Source organism: Equus asinus, chromosome 4, assembly GCF_041296235.1.
Source record: "Equus asinus isolate D_3611 breed Donkey chromosome 4, EquAss-T2T_v2, whole genome shotgun sequence".
Taxonomy (NCBI): Eukaryota; Metazoa; Chordata; class Mammalia; order Perissodactyla; family Equidae; genus Equus; species Equus asinus.
This window is the reverse complement of record NC_091793.1, coordinates 34,807,187-34,829,936: the sequence shown is the minus strand read 5'-3', so window position 1 is coordinate 34,829,936 and position 22,750 is coordinate 34,807,187. Positions and strand designations below refer to the sequence as shown.

At 42.8% G+C, this 22,750-nt stretch overlaps 1 protein-coding gene across 2 annotated transcripts in view; it reads right to left on the bottom strand.

The window, feature by feature from the left end:
* CRADD (CASP2 and RIPK1 domain containing adaptor with death domain) overlaps positions 1-13,608 on the bottom strand; it is a 182,550-nt gene extending 168,942 nt beyond the window's left edge. Inside the window, exons 1-2 of one of the 2 annotated variants that reach the window (XM_014841246.3) lie at positions 13,468-13,608; positions 11,878-12,181 (exon numbers count right to left, since the gene is read on the bottom strand). In XM_014841246.3, the coding sequence (XP_014696732.1) occupies positions 11,878-12,175 (298 nt within the window). In that variant the 5' untranslated portion in view covers positions 12,176-12,181; positions 13,468-13,608. Of the gene's footprint in view, positions 1-11,877; positions 12,182-12,734; positions 13,341-13,467 lie in introns of those variants that run through there. The other variant, XM_070507056.1, reaches the window with a different exon arrangement.
* Positions 13,609-22,750: the final 9,142 nt, after the last annotated feature.

Genomic DNA, 22,750 nt, shown 5'->3' with positions numbered 1-22,750 from the left:
GCCTTAAGAAACTGGCAGCTTCCACTTCCTGCCTCTTGACACTCAACCACCATACTGTGAGGAAATCCCAGCCACGTGTAGAAAGGCCAGTGTGGAGAGGAACCGACAAGCAGCACCAGTTTACCAGAAATGTGAGTGACTCATCTGGGAAACGGACACTCCAGCCCCAGTGGAGCCACCCCCACGGACACCATGTGGAACAAAAATGAGGTGTCCCTTCTGAGCCCTGCCCAAATTACGCATTCATGAGTAAAATAAATGACTGTTATTTTAAGCCACTAAGTTTTGGAGTAGCTTGTTATACAACAAAAGATACCATATTATATTTTATTTATTTGCCTCTACCTTTCCCCAGTTACAACGGAAACTCTCTGAGGGTATGACTCTGTCTTTACGGTCATCTTTATGGTCACTCCTTCAGTCATCCAGCAAACATGTGAGGACTAACGTATATCTAGCGCTACTGTAGATAGGTTCTGCAGCTACAGAGATAAAAACAGTCTCTGCCTTAGAGAAAATGACCGTCAGTGTGCAGAGACAAACAAAAGAATGGACAAGGTCAACCATAACCTCAGAACCTTAGCAGAATAGCCAGCAATGGTAGATAATAAATGCGGCTAAATGAATGAATGAATAAGTCAGGCTCTCAGAACTACTGCGAGAATTAGGTACAATCATTGTCTTACAGATGAGGTGCGCCAATGAGCAATGTATTACTTCTTGGCTCTAACCTCACCCTCTTTGCCCTGCTTTGGGATGCTGGGGCTGGACCCTGGAAACATTTCTCCTTTACTGGATGCGCAGTGCTAGTTCTCACCAATAGAGGGCACCGGACAGACACTGCAAGGCCATAGTGGAGGAAGGGGCTTTTCATTCTGGTTTGGGATGCTTTAACACCTCTCAAGTGTACTGCCCGTGGCATCTGGGAAACCCAGTGACGCTCACTCTCCAGGGAATTTCTCTGCCACTCAGCAAACTGCTTTCTGAGGATTAACTGTGGTCCACTCACATTCTCTACCAAGTTTCTCAACCTGGTGGGCTGCTCTTACAGACCAGCTCCAGCCTGTACCCTCAGGTTAGTTCACTGGCCACCAGTAGGCTGTATATTCATGTGGCCGTCACTCATGTCCAATGAGGTCTGACTCTCAGCCCTGGGGGTCGGGAGCGGCCTCCTGCAAGCTCTTGGTGGTGCATCCTGTACTCTCCTTCAGCTCTAGAAAAAGCAGCTTCTTCCATTTGCTATTTCTGTATTCCTTAGAGACCTCTTTTACTCATTTAGTCGTTAACCACAGTTAACTTTTTACTTGTTAATAACTCTTCATATTAAATTTTCCTTGTTCAAATTACTGTGCAGTTTTTGTCTCCTGAACGGATCCTGACTGGCATGTGAAGGAATAAAAGGGCTGGAACAAACATGAGACGCCTGAGAAAGCACATGTGCCCAGAGCACCATCAAATGACTGATTAAGAATAAAAAGAAATTGAAAGGGAAGAGATAAGTTTAAAGACCCAACGAACCAAAATTGCCATGTCAATCTCATTCAAAATCTTTATTTTGCCTAATCACATTTCTTAGAAAACATTTTTTATCTTCTTTGGCATTTTTTTCTTTAACCTCCCATTTGGTTAAAAAACACGATGAAAATGTTGGCTACTTGTGAGACCCAAGACAAGAAAGAGCCAGAAAATGAAGAAGCTGTAGCTGGCTCAGGTCAGGTAATCTACGACATGGGGCTCCAACAGAACCAAAGACGGTACGAGAGAGAGAGAGCAACCTAGCAATTAACAGCACGGACTGGAGGACCAGCCTGTCCTTGGTGCTCAAGTCTCAGCTCGGCTATTACTGAGTCGTGTGACTTGGGTAATTTATCCAATACCTTCATTTGTAAAATGTAAATAATAACAGCACCTACCACAAAGGTCTATGAGGATAAAGTGAGTTTATACATGTAAAGCCCTCAGGCCAGAACCCAATGCAAATTCTCTTTCTAATCTCCTCTCTGCTTCAACATTCTCAATCCACTTCCCTCGTCCTCCCCCCACCACGATATATTCTGATTTTTAAAAGGTCTGAGAAGATCTATCTTGCTCCAAAAACTGCTCTCCTTTACTTTTCCTACCACCTCTGGCCTTCAACTTGGGCCTTGCTATATTAAGATGGAGAATATTCTCTTTCCTTAAAGGGCTATCACTTCCTTCCAGGCCCACAAGTATGGAACCTGTTCAATATAAAACGAACGGGAGTGATACAGTCTAGCGGACATCTCTTAACCAGCTTTCACCTCTTCCTAATGGAACTATCCCTTCCCCATTCCCAGTGACTCTGATGTCCTAAGGGAAGGGCTCCGACTCAACCTACGCCAGTCAGACACCGAATCTTGAGAGAAGGCAACGTGGAGGAACTCAGCTGGAGACGGTCATCAACGGCCAGAGATCCCAGGGTTGCCTCATTCCTGCCCTTACTGAGCCCTGGAATTTTAGCAAACCTTTCAAAGTTGTGAACTACCCAGCATATGTTAGAGAAATTCCTATTTTTGCTTATGTTAGCAAGTCTACTACCAGAGCCAAAGAGCCCACATACACGCTGTTAGACTGCCTGACACCCCTTAGTTTCCACCGCTGTAAAGTGGGGGTCTCTGAGGTCCCTTGAGCTCTAACCTTCCACAGTTCTAACAGCAGGATGAGTCCTAGCAGATGGGCTCTGCTTGCTCTGTAATTCTCCATAACAACTTCATCATTACCACCCAGCACCCATATGCCTCACATACAAATGGTAGAACTGAGAGATGCTTTAAAAGTCTTATATTTAGGTTATAAAACCACAAGCCTCTCGTTTGCCACTTACAACATCTCAGCAGTATTATTTTGGTAACAGTGTCGCCACTCTCCCTGCTATGGTGCTGAGCATAAATAGAACACGAACATTTCCAGGAATTGTCAACTTGGCACTTCTTACAAGGAGTTAAGATTTCCTTTATAACATTAACAAAAATAAAGCCTGGGACTAAAACCTGCCCCAAACTTCTTCTAGAGATTACATTTCCTTCTCAACTAAAATTTATTGTTTGGAAAAGCACATGTACCCCTTTTTTTCTCTGGGGGAAAAGTCCTCCAAAGAATTAGAGACATACACTCCTTACTGCTCAAACTGAGGAACAAGTATAAACACAGCTGCCTATTAAAATTAAGTAAAGGCAAACATTCCTGCAGCTAGCTACAACAGCAGCCTACAAGTCTGAACTATTCCCATAAAAAGAGAAAGCTACCTTGCTAAGAGTATGGTTAAACTCTGAGGCCGCGGCACCAGAGCAGCTGGTTATCGGGCCTGAGGGCTTTAGATAGCATGATTTAAGAGCTGCAAAAGTGGGACCTGATTTCAGCATCAGGAGAGCCAACACACTGACCATCTCCTGATCACAGCCAAGAAGACTGAGTCTTTTTTTACTCTCAAGGTAGCAAGTTGGGATGGGAGCAACCCAGGGGCTCTGTTCTTGACCCCATGACCTCACATTAGACCTTACCTTCCAAAAAAAGGATAAAATGGGAGATGGGGAGAGAGAGACACCAACCAGGAATTAGTCTTCTGACGACAGGCAGGAGAGGGACAGACAGAAAAGCCCCTGGGGCTGCACGTCTGGGAGAGACCGGAGTAGGAGGTGGGAAGAAGAATGGGGGCTGGTAAATGATGGGCACTGGAGCCGTCACAGGTTATCAGAATTAGGGAGAAAAGCAAATTCTGAGAAAATGTTTTTATAGGACATGAATGAGGAGGCTTTGAAGGCAAAGAGACTGGATCCCAAATTTGGCTCTACTACAGTGTATGACCTTGAGCAAATGACTGAACATCTCTGTGCCTCCATTTTCCCATCTGTATAGTGAGGGTCATCATACCACTTGCCTTCTCAAGTTATTGTCAGGATTAAATGAATTAATAAGCACAAAGGACCTGGAACAGAGCCTGGCACACAGTAAGCCCCCAATAAATATTATGACTATCATTTCACTGACACGATTTGAGGCTCTTTGTGAAATACAGAAAAGACTAAAATTCATTTTTAATGACAAACAAAAACTATAGGCAAACAGACAGATTGTCTGACCAACCCACTGACAGACAGTCTAAGCCAGTTCCAGGTTTGTCCATCCTAAAGTCATCTTCAGCTTACTTCGTATCTCAGGGCAGCATACTACGACTCATTCTTCACTGGCAGGTTCTGTCTGCATTTGGACATAGCTTGATCTACAGAGCACAAAGTCATTGCGGATGGCTTGTAATGACCCAACAATGTGAACAGGCAATAATTCCCCCAAACCCCAATCGTCAGCTAGTTCAGAACCCTCCACACAATTTTATTCTATGTACACTAGCCTTTGTGTCCCCGTAGAGCTCTAATGGATTTTAGTGTTGGTGGTAGAGTCATAACTGTATAGGGGCTGAGATTCTGGAACATTCTTAGGCAACAATGTTCAAGAAATTCAAAGAATTAAAAACATTTGCGTGGGGCCAGCCCCGTGGCAGAGTGGTTAAGTTTGCACGCTCCGCTTCGGCGGCCCAGGGTTTTGCCGGTTCGGATCCTGTGCGCACACATGGCACTGTTCATCAGGCCATGCTGAGGCAGCATCCCACATAGCACAACCAGAGGAACTCACAACTAGAATATACAACTATGTACTGAGGGGCTTTGGGAAGAAGAAATTAAAAAAAAAAAAAAAAAGATTAAAAAAAATTTGTGACTGCAGATTTAAAACAAAACCATATACCCTTCTACACCTCCATTCCTATCACCCTTCCATTTCCACCCACCCAAAAACAAGAACAAATCTTCAAGCAAGTGCACAGCTTTGGGAGGCCCATACTTGGGGAGCAAACATGAGAAATGTGCCATGCACCTAATCAGCTGGTTAGATCTCAAGGTTCTCAACCCTGGCTACACCTAAGATAACCTAGTAAGGCGTTTGCGCATGTGCATGGGTGTGTGTGCACGTGCGTGCATCTGTGGGGCTGTGTGTGAGTGTGTGTGTGTGTATCTGTGTTTTTAATATCACTGCCCAGACCCCATCTCCACAGATTTTCGCACGAATTGGCCTGGGGCAAAGCCTGGGGATCAGTAATTTTTTTAAAAGCCAGAGTTGAGAAACACTGAGTTAAATCAGCCCTGACAGCCAATTGGGTGACTGATGTAGCAAAGTGACCCGCACATTCACCGGAGGGAGAAAAAAATCACAGTAAGAATTTCTAAGGGAAAAGAACATTAAATCCATTTTTTAAAGTGAAATGGAGGCATCCCTGTGGGGAGAGACCTGTCACATGGCTTCCCATTCCTAGAAAGAGCTGCAATTAGCGGCCAACAGATGCATTATTTCATCAGTCCCATAAATACTCGATAAAAGTCTTCCACTCTTCCTTTATGTCAGCCTTGCACAAGTGGGGGGCGCAGGGTGGGAACTTCTGACAAAATGCAGTACAGAACTATTAAACTCTTTTAAATGATTAAAATTAGCATTAATAAAAATAAAATATTTTAGTAAAATCTCATCCCAGTATACCTCTAAAAGCCCCTGAATATTTTCCCTTAAAATGAAAAAAAAAGGCACATTAGTATAATTTTTCAATTATTAACACTACAACATAATACAATTCCATTTCAAACCCACTGGGGAGCCAAGATTGCACAGCAGAGAAAGTCCTAAATCACGGGTTGGGAGGCCTGGATTTCAGTCCCGGCAATAAATTACATTAACTAGCTGTGCGATCATGAGCAAGTTGACTTAATCTCCCCAGGACTCGGTTTTCTCAGAGAAAAATTAGAGGATCTGTGAGTCCCTCCCAGTCCAGAAGTCTGGAATACCAGGCTATGTCTCCATCTTGCTGACTTTGTTACATTAGCAAATGAATGTATTTACGATTTAGACAATTTAAAATTAAGTCATTCTGTCAACTCTACTAATAAATTTAACCAGTTCCCAGCCACTGTGCGTAAGCTGAATGAGGAAACCAGTAAATTACCTTGACTATGGCCCCATCTTCTATCTGAACCACAGCTGGAGCCCTCCGTCGCCAGCTACGCCAGCCAGGCGATGGTTCCTGCCCCCAGACTCCTGCCACTCTTTTTAAATGAGAAAACTTACAAAAAGCATCCTCAGACTTTTTGCCATATCCTCATACCATTATCTTCTTCACATTTATCTTTATGTTGACTCATTTTTACTTAAATAAAAGCACTGTGTCTTTTAAAGGAACTTCATAAATAAAAAACAATTTTACTTGCATAAATAGAAGGAAACTGTTAAATTGATTCAAGGGGAAAAAAAGCAAAACAGCTAAACTCTAGCTAAACACTGCTGTCCACAGAAGGCTTTAAGCGTGAGGATCTTTTTCTGTCTGTTAAAAAGAAAAAATTGGCAAGTGTCAAAAGAGATGTTACAGAAATACTTGTACCAAACAGAAGCTTTCACCTAGATGTTATCAGGACTGAAACAGAAAGAAAAAGGAAATAACTCCCTCACCATGTGATTCAATCCTCCGTCCGCATGTCATCAAAAATCATGTGAAGCACCACCCAAGGTCACAGCTGTAGCGACAACAAATGGTCACAACTGTGCCTGTGCTCGCGTGCACTGAGACTCAGCTCTCTGTGAGGAAGGTTCCTTTCCTAGACGGGCCTGACCTCTGGCCACTGTCACTGGGGGCTCCACTTGCGTTCCTTTGCAGTGTGGTCCCCTCTACCTGAAACGCTCTTCCTCCATGATCAACCCTGTTGCAGAACTCAGGTCTCTGCTCAGCGTGCCCTCATCCAAGCAGCCTTCTCTGACCGCCCTGCGTAACATGTAAGCCCTTCCTTACCACCGCATGCACTGTTTGTCTTCACAGCACTATCACCACCCAATGTTCTGTTTATTCATTCGCTTGCTGCCTGTCCCCACCAGATACAGAATACAGTGAGCTCAGAAGAGCAGGGGCTTCGTTTACTATAATATCCCTAGCACCTGATGCCTGGCACATGGTCAATACTCAATATTTGTTGAATGAACGAATGAACCTCCTCAGTTGGTGTGGAGGACCTTCGTATGTCTTTATTACCTAGTGCCTGGCCTCTAGTTGGTCCTCAGGAAGTATACGATAATCACGCTGGGGATCCACAGAAATCTGGGCTCTCCGTACACTCTGCCCTTACCACAAGGAGGGGTCTGGCTGTGGATACGGACCCACCATTCCCTTTCTAGTACACAGGATGCCACGAAGTGAACTCTACTCAGCCACAGTGGAAGTGCCTGGATAGACCAGAAGCTAGATAAACTGAGATCAACACTGAACTCATCATATGCAGAGGAGGGTCAATTACAAGGTATGACTGGGAAATCCCAGCCTAGAAATCTCTCTAATAAACCTGTTACAATACCTAAAATTTTTGCCATTATTGGTCAGTAGGCCAGCCCTGGTGGTCTAGTGGTTAAGATTTGGCACTCTCACTGCCCGGCCTGGATTCATTTCCTGGTCAGGGAACCACGCCACCCTTCTGTCAGTTGTCATACTGTGGCCACTGTATGCTGCTGTGACGCTGAAAGCTATGCCACCAGTATTTCAAATACCAGCAGGGTCACCCGTGGTGGACAGGTTGCAGCGGACCTTCCAGACTAAGACAGACTAAGAAGAAAGACCTGGGCACCCACTTCCAAAAAACTGGCCATGAAAACCCTATGAATAGCACTGCAGCATTGTCTGATAGAGCCCCAGAAGGTGAGAGGATGGTGCAAAAAGACCGGGCAGGCTTCTGCTCTGCTGTCCACAGGGGCGCTAGGAGTCAGCACTAACAACCACAAATTGCCCAGTAACTTCAGGTGCATCCAAGTTTACATCTGAGAGTCCGAGTGTATCTTGAGATAGTGACAAATGTGGCTTGGCATGGTCAGGAAAAGCCAGCTCCAAAAGGGACAGGCTGAGCTCTGAGGCCGATGGGTAGAGGGAAAACAGGCCAGCCTGCATCCTGCTCCAGTGAGGGCAGCCATGGAGTCCAGGGCACAGAGTCCATGATGAGGCCCAGTGCAAGCTCAGGCAAGGCTGAAGCAAATGCCAGCTCCAGGACAGCCACTCCAGCAGGCTAAAGAATTGAGGCATCTGATGCTAACATATGAGGCAGTGAGCTGTGTCCCAAGATATCTATCCTTCATCCCTACCGGTGGCAAAAAGAACAGAAAGCAGGAAGCTAGCTTAGAAAGGAGGAAAAACAAAAGGCAAAAAACAACCCCCAGGCTAAAGGAAGACTGGTGTCAAAGGCAGGGTCGCCAGGCTGACTGCTAAGTGAGAGTCATGGCAGAGATCCAGTTCCACAGCCATGGCCAACACAGTGGAACAGGGAGTCCTGGGGTACAGGAGTCACTCCCAGCATTACTTAGGCTAAGTCCTACCAGCTGTGAGTGAGCCCGTCAGTGCTGACAGGGCCCACGAGCAGTGGGAAGCCAGCGGGCAGGCACATGCTGCCTTCACCCAGATTCAGCACTGTCCTCATCTCCTAAATGACCTGCCAGAGCCCAGAGAGGATCTGCAGCTCACCTACTGTCTACTATGTGACCTTGGCCAGTAAGGGACACACCAAGAAGTGTTCCTTCCACAGTGCCAAGCAGGATTAAGTCATTTTATCGCCAGAATTCCTCTTTCAAAACATGAGTTCTTATAGGGTGAGAAGAACAGAAAATCTCTTATCCATTCAACATCTTAGACTTTTATTTTTTCATAGTGATAGGGAGACAAGTCATCTAGGCAGATTCTGAGAGAATCAAAGGTTTAAGGTGGTTTCTGTGTTTGAGGATTGGCTGGGGGTGGGGTTTAGAAGAGTAGAGGGGATCAACAGATAACCCGATTCTTCTCTAAAAATTACATCCAGAAGACAAATAAAAAGCAACTAAGTAGGATCAGTCACTAAATAAGGCCTTTGAGGAAGCTCAAAATTTACAAGTGAAACACAAAAATTAAACAAGCAAACAAAAGGGAAATCAAGAACCTCCGAGACGACCAAAACAAGAAAACTTTGTAATAAAATAAAAGCAGTTCATTCTTGGAGAAGCATCGACTTCTTGGCCAAAGGGAAAGCCATCCCTCTCCATTCCTTCTCAAGGCCTCCCAAGAGGAGACCACCAAATCTAGAGAAATTATTTAATAATTACAACCAAAAGGAGGAAAAGGTCAGAAGAGGTTAACATATACATAGACATATATAAGCACCACATTTTCCCACAGGCCAAATTTCCTCAAAATTCGAAAATGCCTTCACAAAAATTTAAATGGACTATTTAAAAGCTTATTAAAATTACTCTATTACAACTCTGGAGAAGCCCTGGGGTCCTGGGAAATAGGCCTCTGGGTCTGTTCTCATTTTTTACAGGGACATTAAACTGAAGGCATTTCAATTTTGATACTCTTTCCAGGCTTTCCCAAAAAGAAAATTAGGCTTCCAATTAATTAAGTCCCAATTCAATTTTAGAATTAAAATACTGCCATCAAATTAATTAATTTAAACACCTAAATAAAGTTTAAGGTCTCAAAAAAGAGAAGGCTGTTAACTACCAACAACTTTAAAATATATCATTTCCTCCATCTCTTACCCCCCATATATATATATATATATATCTCGATATATATATATATCGATAAAAATTATGGGATATTGGATTTTCTGCAAAATATGTGAATTTTACAAGTGATTTTTATGAGATGGAAAACCACGAAGTGAAGAAGGGAGTGACAGACTCCAAATTCAGGGTTTATCAGTGAGTGGGGCGGGGGATGAGGTAGAGTTGGGGAGGAGCACCAGGGTCCTCAAACGCAATGGTAATATGTTTTTCAACTGAGCGATGGGGAGACAGGTATTCATTGTACCATTATTCTCCATACTTTACTTACACTTTGTAATCTTACTTAAAATATTCAATAATTAACAAAAACTATTTTAAAAGTGAGTTTATGCAATTGTCACTGTAGAAAGTATATAGAGACATATGTAAATCAAGCTCTCTCTTCAGAACATTGTTTCCAGTAGCAGGGTTACACACAACACAAAGTAAAACAATTAAGAACACTTAATTTGTACAGCAGTTGACCCATCGTTGCAGTTGACCCATCGTTCCACTTGACCACTTGCACAGAATTAACAAACGTTATTTTTCTAAACTTCAACACAAATACGCTCAATTTTTTCCCCACTCTATACTGTTTCATTCTGCTTGCTTTAAAAAAAAAATATTTCTCCCTCAATTTCTCTGTAACTTTCACCATTGGTGAAAAACATCTTAATTTTTTTCTTGTTCTCTAAATGAAGCTGAAAAAATGAAAATGGGGTCACGCCTCTATGAACAGCATACCACAGTACTATTTACATCACCCCAAATGACTATAAAATTACATTAAATATTTTGGTAGAAACAGGTTTTCAGTTTGCCTGTTGTGTTGTTTCCAACTGTGTGTTGCCAAGAGGACCCTCTAAGTCAAATACCAGGAAAAGACACTGGACATCCTAATATTTCTTTTAACATCTCCCCAATTCGATGCTATCTATTCCACTTTCAATAAACTGGCGGGAAAGTCTTAGATACTCTAGCTTGGCTTTATTCACGCACGTGGAGTATTTAATTTTGTAAGGACAATCCCACCTGAGCATTCCTGTGGTCCTCAAAGGCCAGTTATTTTCAGTACTCCAAAAAAAGCCTAAAATATACATTTCCCTGTAACTTGGCCATGGTAGGAAATGAAAACATCTTTGCTTTTTCCACCGGGATTTTACCAGGCCTTCCTACATTAACTAGTTACCTCACGCTGATCAGAGATTCAGACCTGTCATTAACAAAAGCAGAAGACTTAACCCTGATTACCTAATACATGTGGTCTGCAAAATCATTCAAAATATGAGGTCCATGGGGCAAAAACAATAAAAGGGGTCTTTGATTACTGGTATTTGTTTTTTAACCAGTTACACTGGTATTTCAAAAACAGCAACAGCCAAGTCTGGACACCACTGACTTGGAGTAGTTCGACCACTGCTATAAAAAACTCCAGAGAAAGTCGATTTCCTAAATCTGTTAAAAATTTGCAAGTCAATTTTCAATTTTTTTTCCTGCCAATTTAGGTCTCTGCTCCTTAATCTTTGTAAAAAGTAGATGCCGCGGGAGGTGTTAAGAGGGAACAAGTGTCTCATATTACATCTTCTTCCAGCTACAAGCCAGGCTAACAGCATCAGAAGTGTTTCTCTTTTCTGTAGCTTCCAATTTTCCTTAAAATCAAAATGAGACCCTCGCCAAACTACTATCCTTACAAAATTAAATACTCCAGGTGTCTGAAGACAGCCAAACTAAGAAGGACAACTTGAAATTACAACCTTTAAAAGCAAACTAAGCCAGGCTTCCAAATGGCCATGGAGGACAGCCCAGGGAACAGGTGGAAGGTGTGCCTTCCTAGAAGCTGCCTCCTCCTCCATGAAGCTGACCTTTTCCTGCCTGCAGCTCTGGCACCCCACGAACCAGCTATCAGGAGGCCTAATGCCTGCTTTCCCATCTGTACTTTCCAAATGGCTCCCGATGCCAATGACCTGGCTCTTGGATGAGAACATGCCTCCCAAGTAACTGGCCAAGTTTCCCTGGAAGCATTTCTGAATGTATTCTCTGAGCGCTCTCTTCACCCTCTCAATCATGGTTCATCCTTCCTTCCCTGAACTTCCTAAATCCACCTCCTCATCCTGTCCCTCCAATGCCAAGTGCTTTCAGTCCAAACTCCTTACCCACTCTCAGGAACCGCCATCCCCCTCCCAGCCTAAAACCCCAACTTCAAATCCAAAGGGCATACTTCCAACAATTTTAGAGCTGCTTTGAAGCGCTCTTTCTGAGGCCTACCTGCAGGCAGCTCAACTACAGCTTCTTCCCTTGCCTTCTCCAGCTTCTCCCTTACCCAGGGAAACTCCTGCAGGGAATCTAGGAATGCATCGAATGCTTTGGGGCCTCTGGAAGGTAGGATATCCAGCAACAGCATTGTTTTCCGGAGGCCTGTGGCTTGAGCTTTGATTTCTTGAACATGGTTTTCCGTCAAGACCCCTTCCTGGTAAAGATACTGAAGAACCAGTCCCTCCACCAGTACCTCGGCACCCAGCTCCAGGCGATGGGAGCGAAGCACTTGCTTGTCTCTAGCATCCATTTCCTCCTGGGAAGAGACAAAATCACAGCTCAGATTACAGCAATGCCCTTGAGCCCCTAAAGATAGTGTCCTGCGCAGTACCCTCCTTAAGGTCATGGACATCTTTGAACCTTAGCAGAGTGCCAGGCCATGGTGTTTCAGATATGGCTGCCGAGCCAAGCCAAATTAATGTGGAACGTTTCTAAACATAATGAACAACACTGAACATGAATCATTTCTGGGTTTGCTTTCCATACAATGGGTCCTAGCTCAATTCCTTGTTCAATAAACAGATTTGGAAAAAAGTGGGTCAGAGACCCAGCTATGAAACAACTTCTATCTGAGGATTACAGAGCAGCATTTCATCTTAACATGCTTGAGAAGAGACTGTTTTTATTTCAACGTTGGCTTCATCAGAGATACCCCACCACCAAAGAAACTGCCAATACCCATGCAGGTGCCCCTTGGACCCTGGGCATTTGCAGAACCTGACCAGCAATGGGAGTGGGGCCAGAAACCTGCAGCTACAGGTAAGTTTAAGGCTCTTTTCCCCTAAGAGAAAAGACCTAGACAGCATCACCTTCAAGAAAAACATTTACTAAGTGTTCGTCCCCAGTCTGCAGTAAACCTTAGACGTAGTCACAGACTCCATCCCTTCCCTCTAGGAACTCAGAGTCGCCATCACAACACTGCCGTGGCTACACACGCTTGGGACACTGAATGGGAATTTTTTTCTTTAAAAAAAAATGTCCCCACGCCAGTCCTGGTCAGTAGCCACGCGGGATTGGAAGGCGTATTTCCAAGACCACTGCGCCAGGGAGCTGAGGGGCGGCGGCGTGGTGGTTGAGAGAGAAACGAGGGGAGGCAGGGGCGACACAGGAGGCTTCCAGACGCCCCCAAAGCACCACGACGGGCGGCGACCCCCGCCGCTGCTCCTGGCACCCTCTGTGAAGCCCGGGAGGCGGCAGGGAGGAGGAGGGGGTGCACGCTGGGCCGTCAGCGCCCGCCTGGAACTTCTCTTTATTCCCTGCCTCGCCAGCTGGAGCCCTGCTGTGTGACGAACAGGAAGAACGAGGAGAGATTTTCGGGGCAAGTTGACCCGCTAAAAGGGGGATGCTGAGACTGATATCCAGAGCGGACCGAGGGGAGAGCAGGCCCCCGGCATCCCCACCGCCACCCCAGCCCCGCCGGGCTCTAGAACGCCGCCAGCAAGTTAGGGGGCGGGGGAGCCCCGCAGGGCCCAGGCCGTAGACGCCAGGCGCGGGGCCTTAGAGAAAAGATGGATACGGGGCTTCTGGTTTGCTGTTACTTACGTCTGCAAACACGAATCTTAAAAAAAAAAAAAAAAAAAAAACTGCAACCGGAATCCCAACTGTTAGGGAACCTGTACCGTAAGCACCATCTTTGTTGAAGGCGAGAGCCCTGAACAGGAAGTACTGTCGCCATCTTTGTTGAGGGCAAACGCAGGAAGTGCTGTAGCCATCTTTATTGGGGCCCCCCCCCCCCCCAGTGTCAGACTGAAGCCTTTTCCGCCATGTTTGCTGTGGGTAAACAATATAGCCGCCTGGAGATGGAAAATAATTACGTCACTTAAGGGGTTGTCTAAGCAAAGGAGTAATTGGATAATTGCATTTTAACACAGTAACTCCACCAGTATCTTGCACACAATTAGCATAATAAATAAGCAGGTCTTGAAAGTCACCTTAAGGGGCCAGGCTGTGGCCTAGTGGTTAATTTGGGGGTGCTCTGCTACTGTGGCCCGCCTGATTCTTGGGCAGGGACCTACATCACTCCTGGGTGGCCATGCTGTGGCAGTGACCCATGTATAAAATAGAGGAAGATTGGCATGATATTAGCTCAGGGCGAATCTTTCTCAAGCAGAAAAACAAGAGGAAAATTGGGAACAGATGTTTACTTAGGGCAAATCTTCCTAAGCAAAAAAAAAAAAAAAGTAATCTTAATTAGTGAAGCTTTCCAGGGTCACTCTTTAAAATTGTAACACACCCACATTCATTTCCTGTAGTCCTCATCCCCTTTTCCAGCTTTTTAAAAAATCTATAGTACATATCACCATCTTACTGAAACTTTTACTTAATCATTTGTTTATCAATCATTTGTTTATCATCCATTTCTCTCCACTAAAATGCAAGGTAATTTCTTTATATCACAGGGTTCCTGCCCACAAATAGTTTACAAGTCAAGATTCAGTCAGGATTCAGTTGCAACAATCAGCTAGCCAGTCTAGACAGAAAGGGATTTGCCACGGGGAATTGAGGACATTCACGATCCTTGGAAAGGCTGGAGAACGTCTGGGCATCCAAGGATGACTCCCTAAACAACACTGCCAAACGGGATCCTGGCCACAGTCGGGAAGATGGAGCCACCATGCCACAGTCCCAGCCTCTTCTCAACACTGACAGAGCAAGTGACTGGCCTTTGGAACGCTCCATACTTTACTTACAGTTTGTAATTTTACTTAAAATATTCAATAATTAACAAAAACTATTTAAAAAGTGAGTTTATGTAATTGTCACTGTGGAAAGTATACAGAGACATATGCAAATCAAACTCTCTTCAGAACATTTTTTTTCAGTAGCGGGGTTACGCAACAAAAAGTAAAACAATTAAGAACACAATTGGTACAGCAGTTGACCTATCGTTGCACTTGACCGCTTGCACAGAATTAACAGTTCTGCAGGACAAACAAGGTCTCTGCAGCTGTATCTGCCAGCAGCATCAAAAGAGCACCTGTGAATCTTACTTGAATGCATGCAGTTGGTGAAACTGAATTCCCACACAGAACATTAGCAGCAAAGGTGTATGAGGCGTGTTGTTTGGAGTTTTCCAGCTTCTGAAGCACAGAAAGACATGATAAAAAGAGAGGGGGTGGCTGGGGCTGGCCCCATGGCCGAGTGGTTAAGTTCGCGCGCTCCGCTGCAGGCGGCCCAGTGTTTCGTTGGTTCGAGTCCTGGGCGCAGACATGGCACTGCTCATCAAACCACGCTGAGGCAGCGTCCCACATGCCACAACTAGAAGGACCCACAATGAAGAATATACAACTATGTACCGGGGGGGCTTTAGGGAGAAAAAGGAAAAAAATAAAATCTTTAAAAAAAAATAAAAAAAAAAAAGAGAGGGGGTGGCTAATACTGGGGGCCAGTCTGCTGAGTTCACCACGTTTTTAATTTGGAAGGCAAGACGAATGCAAAATCCAAATATAGAGAGATAAAAGAATGTCAAATTGAGGATCCTTCCTCAAATTCCTTTCTGAAATGAGGCAGTCAATCTATAAATACACTCATTGATTCACTTTTAAATCAACTGGGTGACACATAGAGAAAGCCGTACACCTGGTAAAAATAGGTTGACAGCAACAGAAAAAAATCTCATATCATTATTTCTATAGAGGTTTTCATAGCCAACACCTCTCGCGGAAGATGAAAATATCTTTGTTAGCAAATCGATGGAGAGCAATTCTGGACCTCCCTGCTCACAACCTTCTAATTTTTGTAACCAGTTTAAAGTGTTACTATACCAGTATACCGTTTTACTATACCAGCAGTGACAATATTTTTACATGGGTGGCAAGGATTATTATGATGATTATGATGATTAGCATTTTACATATGTCAAGACTGGGAATCAAAGTGCTCGAGTGCCTTAGCCAAAATCTCACAGCTACTACACAGTAAACCTGAATTCTAGCCAGCTTCCTCTGATGTCATGCTCTTTCCAGTACACAGTACACCACACAGCCCTGTATGGTAATCTGTGGTTCTGATGACAGCCAAAATATTGGCAAATCATTCTGGTGCCGCCTCTCGCTCTTGATACTCTTGCGTTCCAGGTACTCTCTTCACTCTCTCCCTCTTCTTTTGTTCTGGAACTGCTGTCCCCTCCTGGCAAGATTGCCCTTCCGTACGTGGACAGCATTCTCTGTCTTCATCCGGATAAAGTGCAGACTTCTTGCGATACTACCAATAGCTGAGTTTTGGGGAGGAAAAGCAAGTGTATGTTTTCCAACTGTAAACTTTGAGAATTCTTAAACATATAGTGAAATTGAAACAAAGAGCCCAAAAAACAGCCATGTAAAACCACCTAATTCAAACCGCTTCTTGATGACTCGCTGTATCTAGAAAGGCTTGAAATCCAGGAACTACAAGGAGACATTGATGATGTCCAGGGGGAGGTGGGGAGCCAACAGTGTGTTCCATGACAGGTCACAGAAGAGAAGAAAAGAGAGTGAGAGACAGCATGGGACGAGTTAGTGCAGGAGCTGAGAGGCATGGGGTTCTAACGATGAACAACCTGAGAGATTGGCTGTTAAGGATCTGACTTAAATCTGTGTGTGAAGTTCTTGACCATGAAATTCTTCTTATGGCAAATTTAGATGAACGTCCACACTGCCTTCTAAGCAACCAGGCTGGCTGTCTGACTGGGCAACTGCTAGGCAGACTGGAGGACCACCACCCCATCCTAGTGTTCAGTGATACTTCTGAGCAGCACATCAAAGATCCAGCCTCATTTATATAAATATCTAAGGCCAGCGGGCCCGAAGGAATCAAACACAGATCGGAATCACTCTCACAGGTGGTCACGCCTCCGCTCTGTCCAGGCGCTCTCTGTAGGTTGGAATTGTGCCCCCACAGAGGATTAAGCACCTGTTACCCAGTGGTAACAAATCCATTTTTAGGAAGAACAAATATTTTCCTTTTTCTCTCTCCACAATCGTGTTTACTTGTGTCCAGATGTACCATTGTGAGTCTGCAAAAGAAAGAGTGAAAAAGAACAAGTGTAGTATTTTTCTTTCGGTTTTGTCTTTGGTTTTGCAACCTTCAAAACAAAAATCAGAGGAGTTGGATATTTTTGGCTCTTCCTGTTTTATAGATGTAGAAAGTAAGCCATGGAGAAAACAGATTCTTCTCAAGCACACTCGAAACGGTTACAGAAATAGGTCATGAATTAAGTCATGAAGGCACCTCAATAAATTCCGAAAAATCAATAGCATACAATGTATACAATAAAAATGGAAATTTAAACAAAAGGATAGCTTCCATAAATCTCGTAAGTTTGGAAATGAAATAAAACAACTCTTAAAATCTTGAGTTAAAAAAAAGTGACACATTTCTATTGGTACAGCCATAAGGAAAACAGTATGGAGATTCCTTAAAAACTTAAAAATAGAACCATCATATGATCCAGCAATCCCACTTCTGGGTATATATCCATAGGAAATGAAATCAGTATCTTGAAGAGACATCTGCACTCCCATTTTCCTTGCAGCATTATATACAACAGCTGAGATATGGAATCAACTGAAGTGTACATCAACAAATGAATAAAGAAAATGCGATATATGGATGTGTGTGTGTGTGTGTGTGTATAAAATTCAGCCTTAAGAAAGGAGGAAGTCACGCCTATTATAATGGCCAAAATCCAGAACTCTGACGATGCCAAATCCTGACGAGGATGTTGAGCAAAAGGAACTCTCATTCATTGCTGGAGAATGCAAAATGGTACAGCCACTTTGGAAGACATTTTGGCAGTTTCTTACAAAACTAAATATACTCTTATATGACCCAGCAATTATGCTCCTTGGTATTTACCCAGGGGAGTTGAAAACTTACATCCACACGAAAACCTGCACATGGATGTTTATAGCAGCTTTATTCATAATTGCCAAATCTTGGAAGCAACCAAAATGTCCTTCAGTAGGTGAGTAGATAAATACACTGTGATACATCCGGACAATGGACTATCATTCAGCCCTAAAAAGAAAGAAGCTATCAGGGCTGGCCCCGTGGCTGAGTGGTTAAGTTTATGTGCTCCACTTCGGCGGCCCGGGGTTCGCCAGTTTAGATCCTGGGTGTGGACCTACGCACTGTTCATCAAGCCATGCTGTGGTGGCATCCCACACAGAAGAACCAGAATGACCTGCAACTAGGATATACAACTATGTACTGGGGCTTTGGGGAGGAAAACAAAAGAAAGAAGCTGTCAAGCATGAAAATATATGGAGGAAGCTTAAATGCATATTACTAAGTGAAAGAAGTCAATCTGAAGTGGCTACAAATGGTATGATCCTGACCATATGACATTCTAGAGAAGACAAAACTATGGAGATAGTAAAAAGACCAGTGGTTGCCAGGGGGTTGGGTCAGGGGGAGATGAATAGGCTGGGCACAGAGGGTTTTTAAGATAGTTAAAATACTCTGTATGATACCATAATGATGGATACATGTCGTTATACATTTGTCCAAATCCATAGAACATACAACACCAAGAGTGAACCCTAAGGTAAACTATGGACTCCGGGTGATTATGGTGTGTCGACATAGGTTCATCAGTTGTAACAAATATGCCACTCTGATGGGGGATGTTGGTAATGGGAGAGGCTGTGCATGTATGAGGGCAGGGAGTACATGGGAAATTTCTGTACCTTCCCCCCAATTTTGCTGTGAACCTTAAACTGCTCTAAAAAAGTCTTAATTGGAAAAAAAAATGAAAAATGAAGGAAATCCTGTCATACACTCCAACGTTGATGAACATAGAGGACATTATTCTAAATGAAATAAACCAGACACAGAAAGACAAGTACTGCCTGATTTCACTTACGTGTGAAACCTAAAAAAGTCAAACTCTCAGAAGCAGAGAGTATAATGGTGGTTGCCAGGGGTGGGAGGGTGGGGGAAATGGGGAGATGTTGGTCATAGGGTACAAAGTTTGAGTTATGAGGCGTGAATAAGTTCTGGAGATCAGTGTGCAGCATGGTATCTGTAGTTAATAATACTGCATCATATACTTGAAATTTGCTAAAGGAGTAGATCTTAAATGTTCTCACCACACACACACACACAAATGATAGCTATGTGAGGTGATGGATATGTTGATAAGCTTGATTGTGGTAATCATTTCACAATGTATATGTATATCAAAATATCACGTTGTACACCACAAATGTATACAATTGTCATTGTCAATTATATCTCAATACACCTGGGCACTAAAAGGCACACGCTTCTAACCAACAGAGAATAGAAAGAAAAACAACTTACATAGCAGAGAAACCTGGCAGACACAGCGCAAAACAAGTGATCAAGATTAACATCACCAGAAATAAGTCATGTTGATATCACATGGCTCAATACGATGTGACAAGAGGGGCATATCACCTCTGTGGTATTCTTCCCCCAAATTCATAATCTCAGTCTTCTCAGGAGAAAACATCAGACAAACCCAAATTGAGAGATTTTTGACAAACTATCTGACAATTACTGTTCAAAACTGTCAAGGTCATGAAAGACCAGGAAAGACTGAGAGACTGTCACAGACTGGAGGAGACTAAGAAGACCTGACAACAAGGGAAGGAAAGGAGTGAAGGAGGAAAGAAGTACAGAAAGAAGATGGTAAAGGACTTGCCCATTGTCGTGTGAAGACGTGAAGACTGGACTTAAATTCTTAGCCCCCATTTCATCTCTGCTATTTTCTTGACATGCAACGGGAATCCCATGTAGCCTCCCTTTGCCGTACTGCTCCGCCCCCCGAAAAAAAACAAAACAGAATTTGTCAAAGGAAATACAGGCACCCATCCCCATAACTGTAAATCCTAAACCTACTCTTGAAACAGGCAGCCGTGCTGTCTCCTCTTTCTGTATAAATCTTGATAAAGGTATTATGCTGGAGATAACATTACCTGAATCATGTACACTAATTAATTGTTCTTTTCCTAAGTTATGAATGCTAATTATTCCTTTAGTTCTCTGATAGCTCATTTTGATCTTGGGTTAATTATCGCTTATTGTCAAAATCCTGAGATAGTTCACAAAAACTTAAATTGCAAACCTTTTAAAAGAACCAAATACATTATTAAGCAAATTATCGTGTACTAATTCAATACCCCAACAACACTGCAAGATGCTTGAAGGATTATGCTATAAGACTTCAGCGATTGATAGTACTGGAATTATTACAATTTATTCACAAAGTGAGGCAGTAAGTTTTTATTGAGAATTTATTATGTGCTGGGTCAGCTAGGGCTAACATCCTGAAAGAGAGATATGGTCTCTGTCTTTATGGACTTAGAGTCTAGAGAAGGAGACAAACATAAACAACAAAACAAATAAAAATTAATAATTACAAATTATTATAGGTAAAATGAGGGAAGAGTGCTTTGATAAGAAAAGCTATTCAGGGGCTAGGGCAGGGGAACTGATTTCAGTTGTGTCTTCAGAGAAAACTTCTTTGGGGAAGTGACCTGTCCTATTTCTTCAAAAAGGCTTGCAGTCATTATAAAACTGTACTACACACATTTAAAAGATGGATAAGAAGCCAATTAATAATTTTAGATATTAGGACACCTAAAGATATTAGGACATGCTAAAGTGAATTCTTAGTTTCCCGGCATTCATGATAAAAAGAGAAAATCATTTGTGTTGTATAGTTCCCATCTCTCAAAGAAAGAAAACATAGGGAGTCATCTAAAGAGACTAATATTTCTCCGACTCTGCTTTCAAGCAAGAATTTATCATAGGATTCTTTGTATAAGGAATATCAGATTAATAAACTATAATTTTCCTGTATTATTTTGTATAAGATACCAAAATGTTCTTCAAATGTACATTCCTGGTATTAACCCAATAGAAAGCACAAGATAATACAGCCCAGGTACTGAGTTTCTGTTGATATAAATGCAGTGACTGAAAGAAACTAGTAAATGGATGCCATTTAGACTCTCTCAACTACTAGCTAACAATTGAACCTAGGTATTCCGAATGGCAAAATTTAATAGCTAAATTCTCTGCTGAATATCCACTGGGCTGACATCATGTATCATTGATTGAAAAGAAATTCATGCAGTTCGGAGAGCAGACATAAAGGGATTGACTTAACGTTTTGTGAGGAACAATTTCGTAGCTAACCTTTCATCCTTGTTTGAGTAGAGTGACATAGAAGCAAGCTCCACTTGGTCTCAGCAAAAAAGGCCAAGATGTTTCTCAATGAACAACAAAAAAAGTTCGAGCCTGCTTAAGCTTATGGCCAAGTATTTGGCTAAGACCGTAGAATTTGACATGATAGAGCCCAAAGAAATTATTTTTACCCCCTCTCCAAAATAAACCCTAAGTATTTCCATTAATAATTGGCCACATTAACCACAAAAAAACTTCACCTGGACTTTTATTGAGAGTTTCTTTCCAAGCAGAACTACATCATCCACGGGTCTGCCAGAGTGATTTATCAGCAAGTGCACCAAGTAGTTGAATGAAGTAAGCTTTTATCTGGGCTTATTTAATAAAATCCATTTAAAGATTAGACAATGACTACTAAATATAATGATTTTTGTTTCAGCATAATTGATGCGACAACAATCCACTGAGAGGTTCAGCTGCAGCTTAATAAAGCACACCCAGCCATTAGCCCAGAAGAGGTACTTCCCTTCCTTCCCATTTGCACAGATCAGTGGGCAGGCATCCAGTCCATCTCCTAGCTATAGAGGAAGTATAGAATTTTGAACAAATAGTGGATATTAGTATTGAAGCGGTAGAACGCTTCTTCAGGGAGACCGTATTTGATTTAACAGGGCAAAGAAATTAGCTATTAAAAGTGCTAATGGATTCTTTATGTCTCTTCTCCCCAGATAATGAGAATATGAAAGATGAGATGCTTGGAGTACCAGTCAACCTGAAGTATGAGATGGGCTGAAACAAATTTCTCTCCACCCAGGGAAACCCTCCCATTGACCAGAAGAAGAAGGCAGGGGAAAAGACGAAATGAGTTATGACTGTGGCCTACCTCACCAAATGCCTTTGGCCCGTGTAGATTTCTCCTAATAGCCTTGGAACATCAGACGTGTAGAAGGAAAAGGAAACACACCATCCTTGTGATTTTTGAGTGGCTGTTCTCCTTCTGAGTAGCAGCTTTAGACTGTCTTCTCTTGAGGACAGAGAATTGACTTTCCATTTTTGTGATTTCTACTCAAATCGTCTAATATTTTGCACCCAGCTTGTGCTCAGTAAAAATGTTGGACCAACAACATGACTGTCCTATTGATTTCATTTTCCTATAGTGCCCAATACAGTGCCTTGCAGGGGGCACTCAAAAATATGGGTCAATGAATGCATATAAGCCCAGTGTATTACAACCAGACTTCTTTTTGGTCCCCATTTATGTATACTAAAGAATGTGAGAAAGTAAAAAATTCCTGTCAATTCATTTTTATGTGGCTAATCCTACAAGGGTTGTATGTTATTACTGCAAGGTTTTGTTATGAGTCATAAGTACCTGAAACTTTAAGAATACTCCAAGAACCTCTTCTCTTTTCTAACTGTACTCTTTTCCCTAAGTGCTCTCATCCAACCCATTCCATTAAATGTTATCTAAAGGCAAAAAATTTCCCAAATGTTTAGCTCTGACCTCGTGTATCCAGTTGTCTACTTGACATCTCCACTTGGAGTTCGATAGGCAACTCAGACTTAATCTTTCCAAATTTAGAATCCTGATTCTTCATACCCCCAACCTACTCCTCCCCAACCTGCTCCACTTCTGTAAATGGTACTACCATTCTGTTAAGCCAAAGACTGTAGGAGTCATCCTTGAATC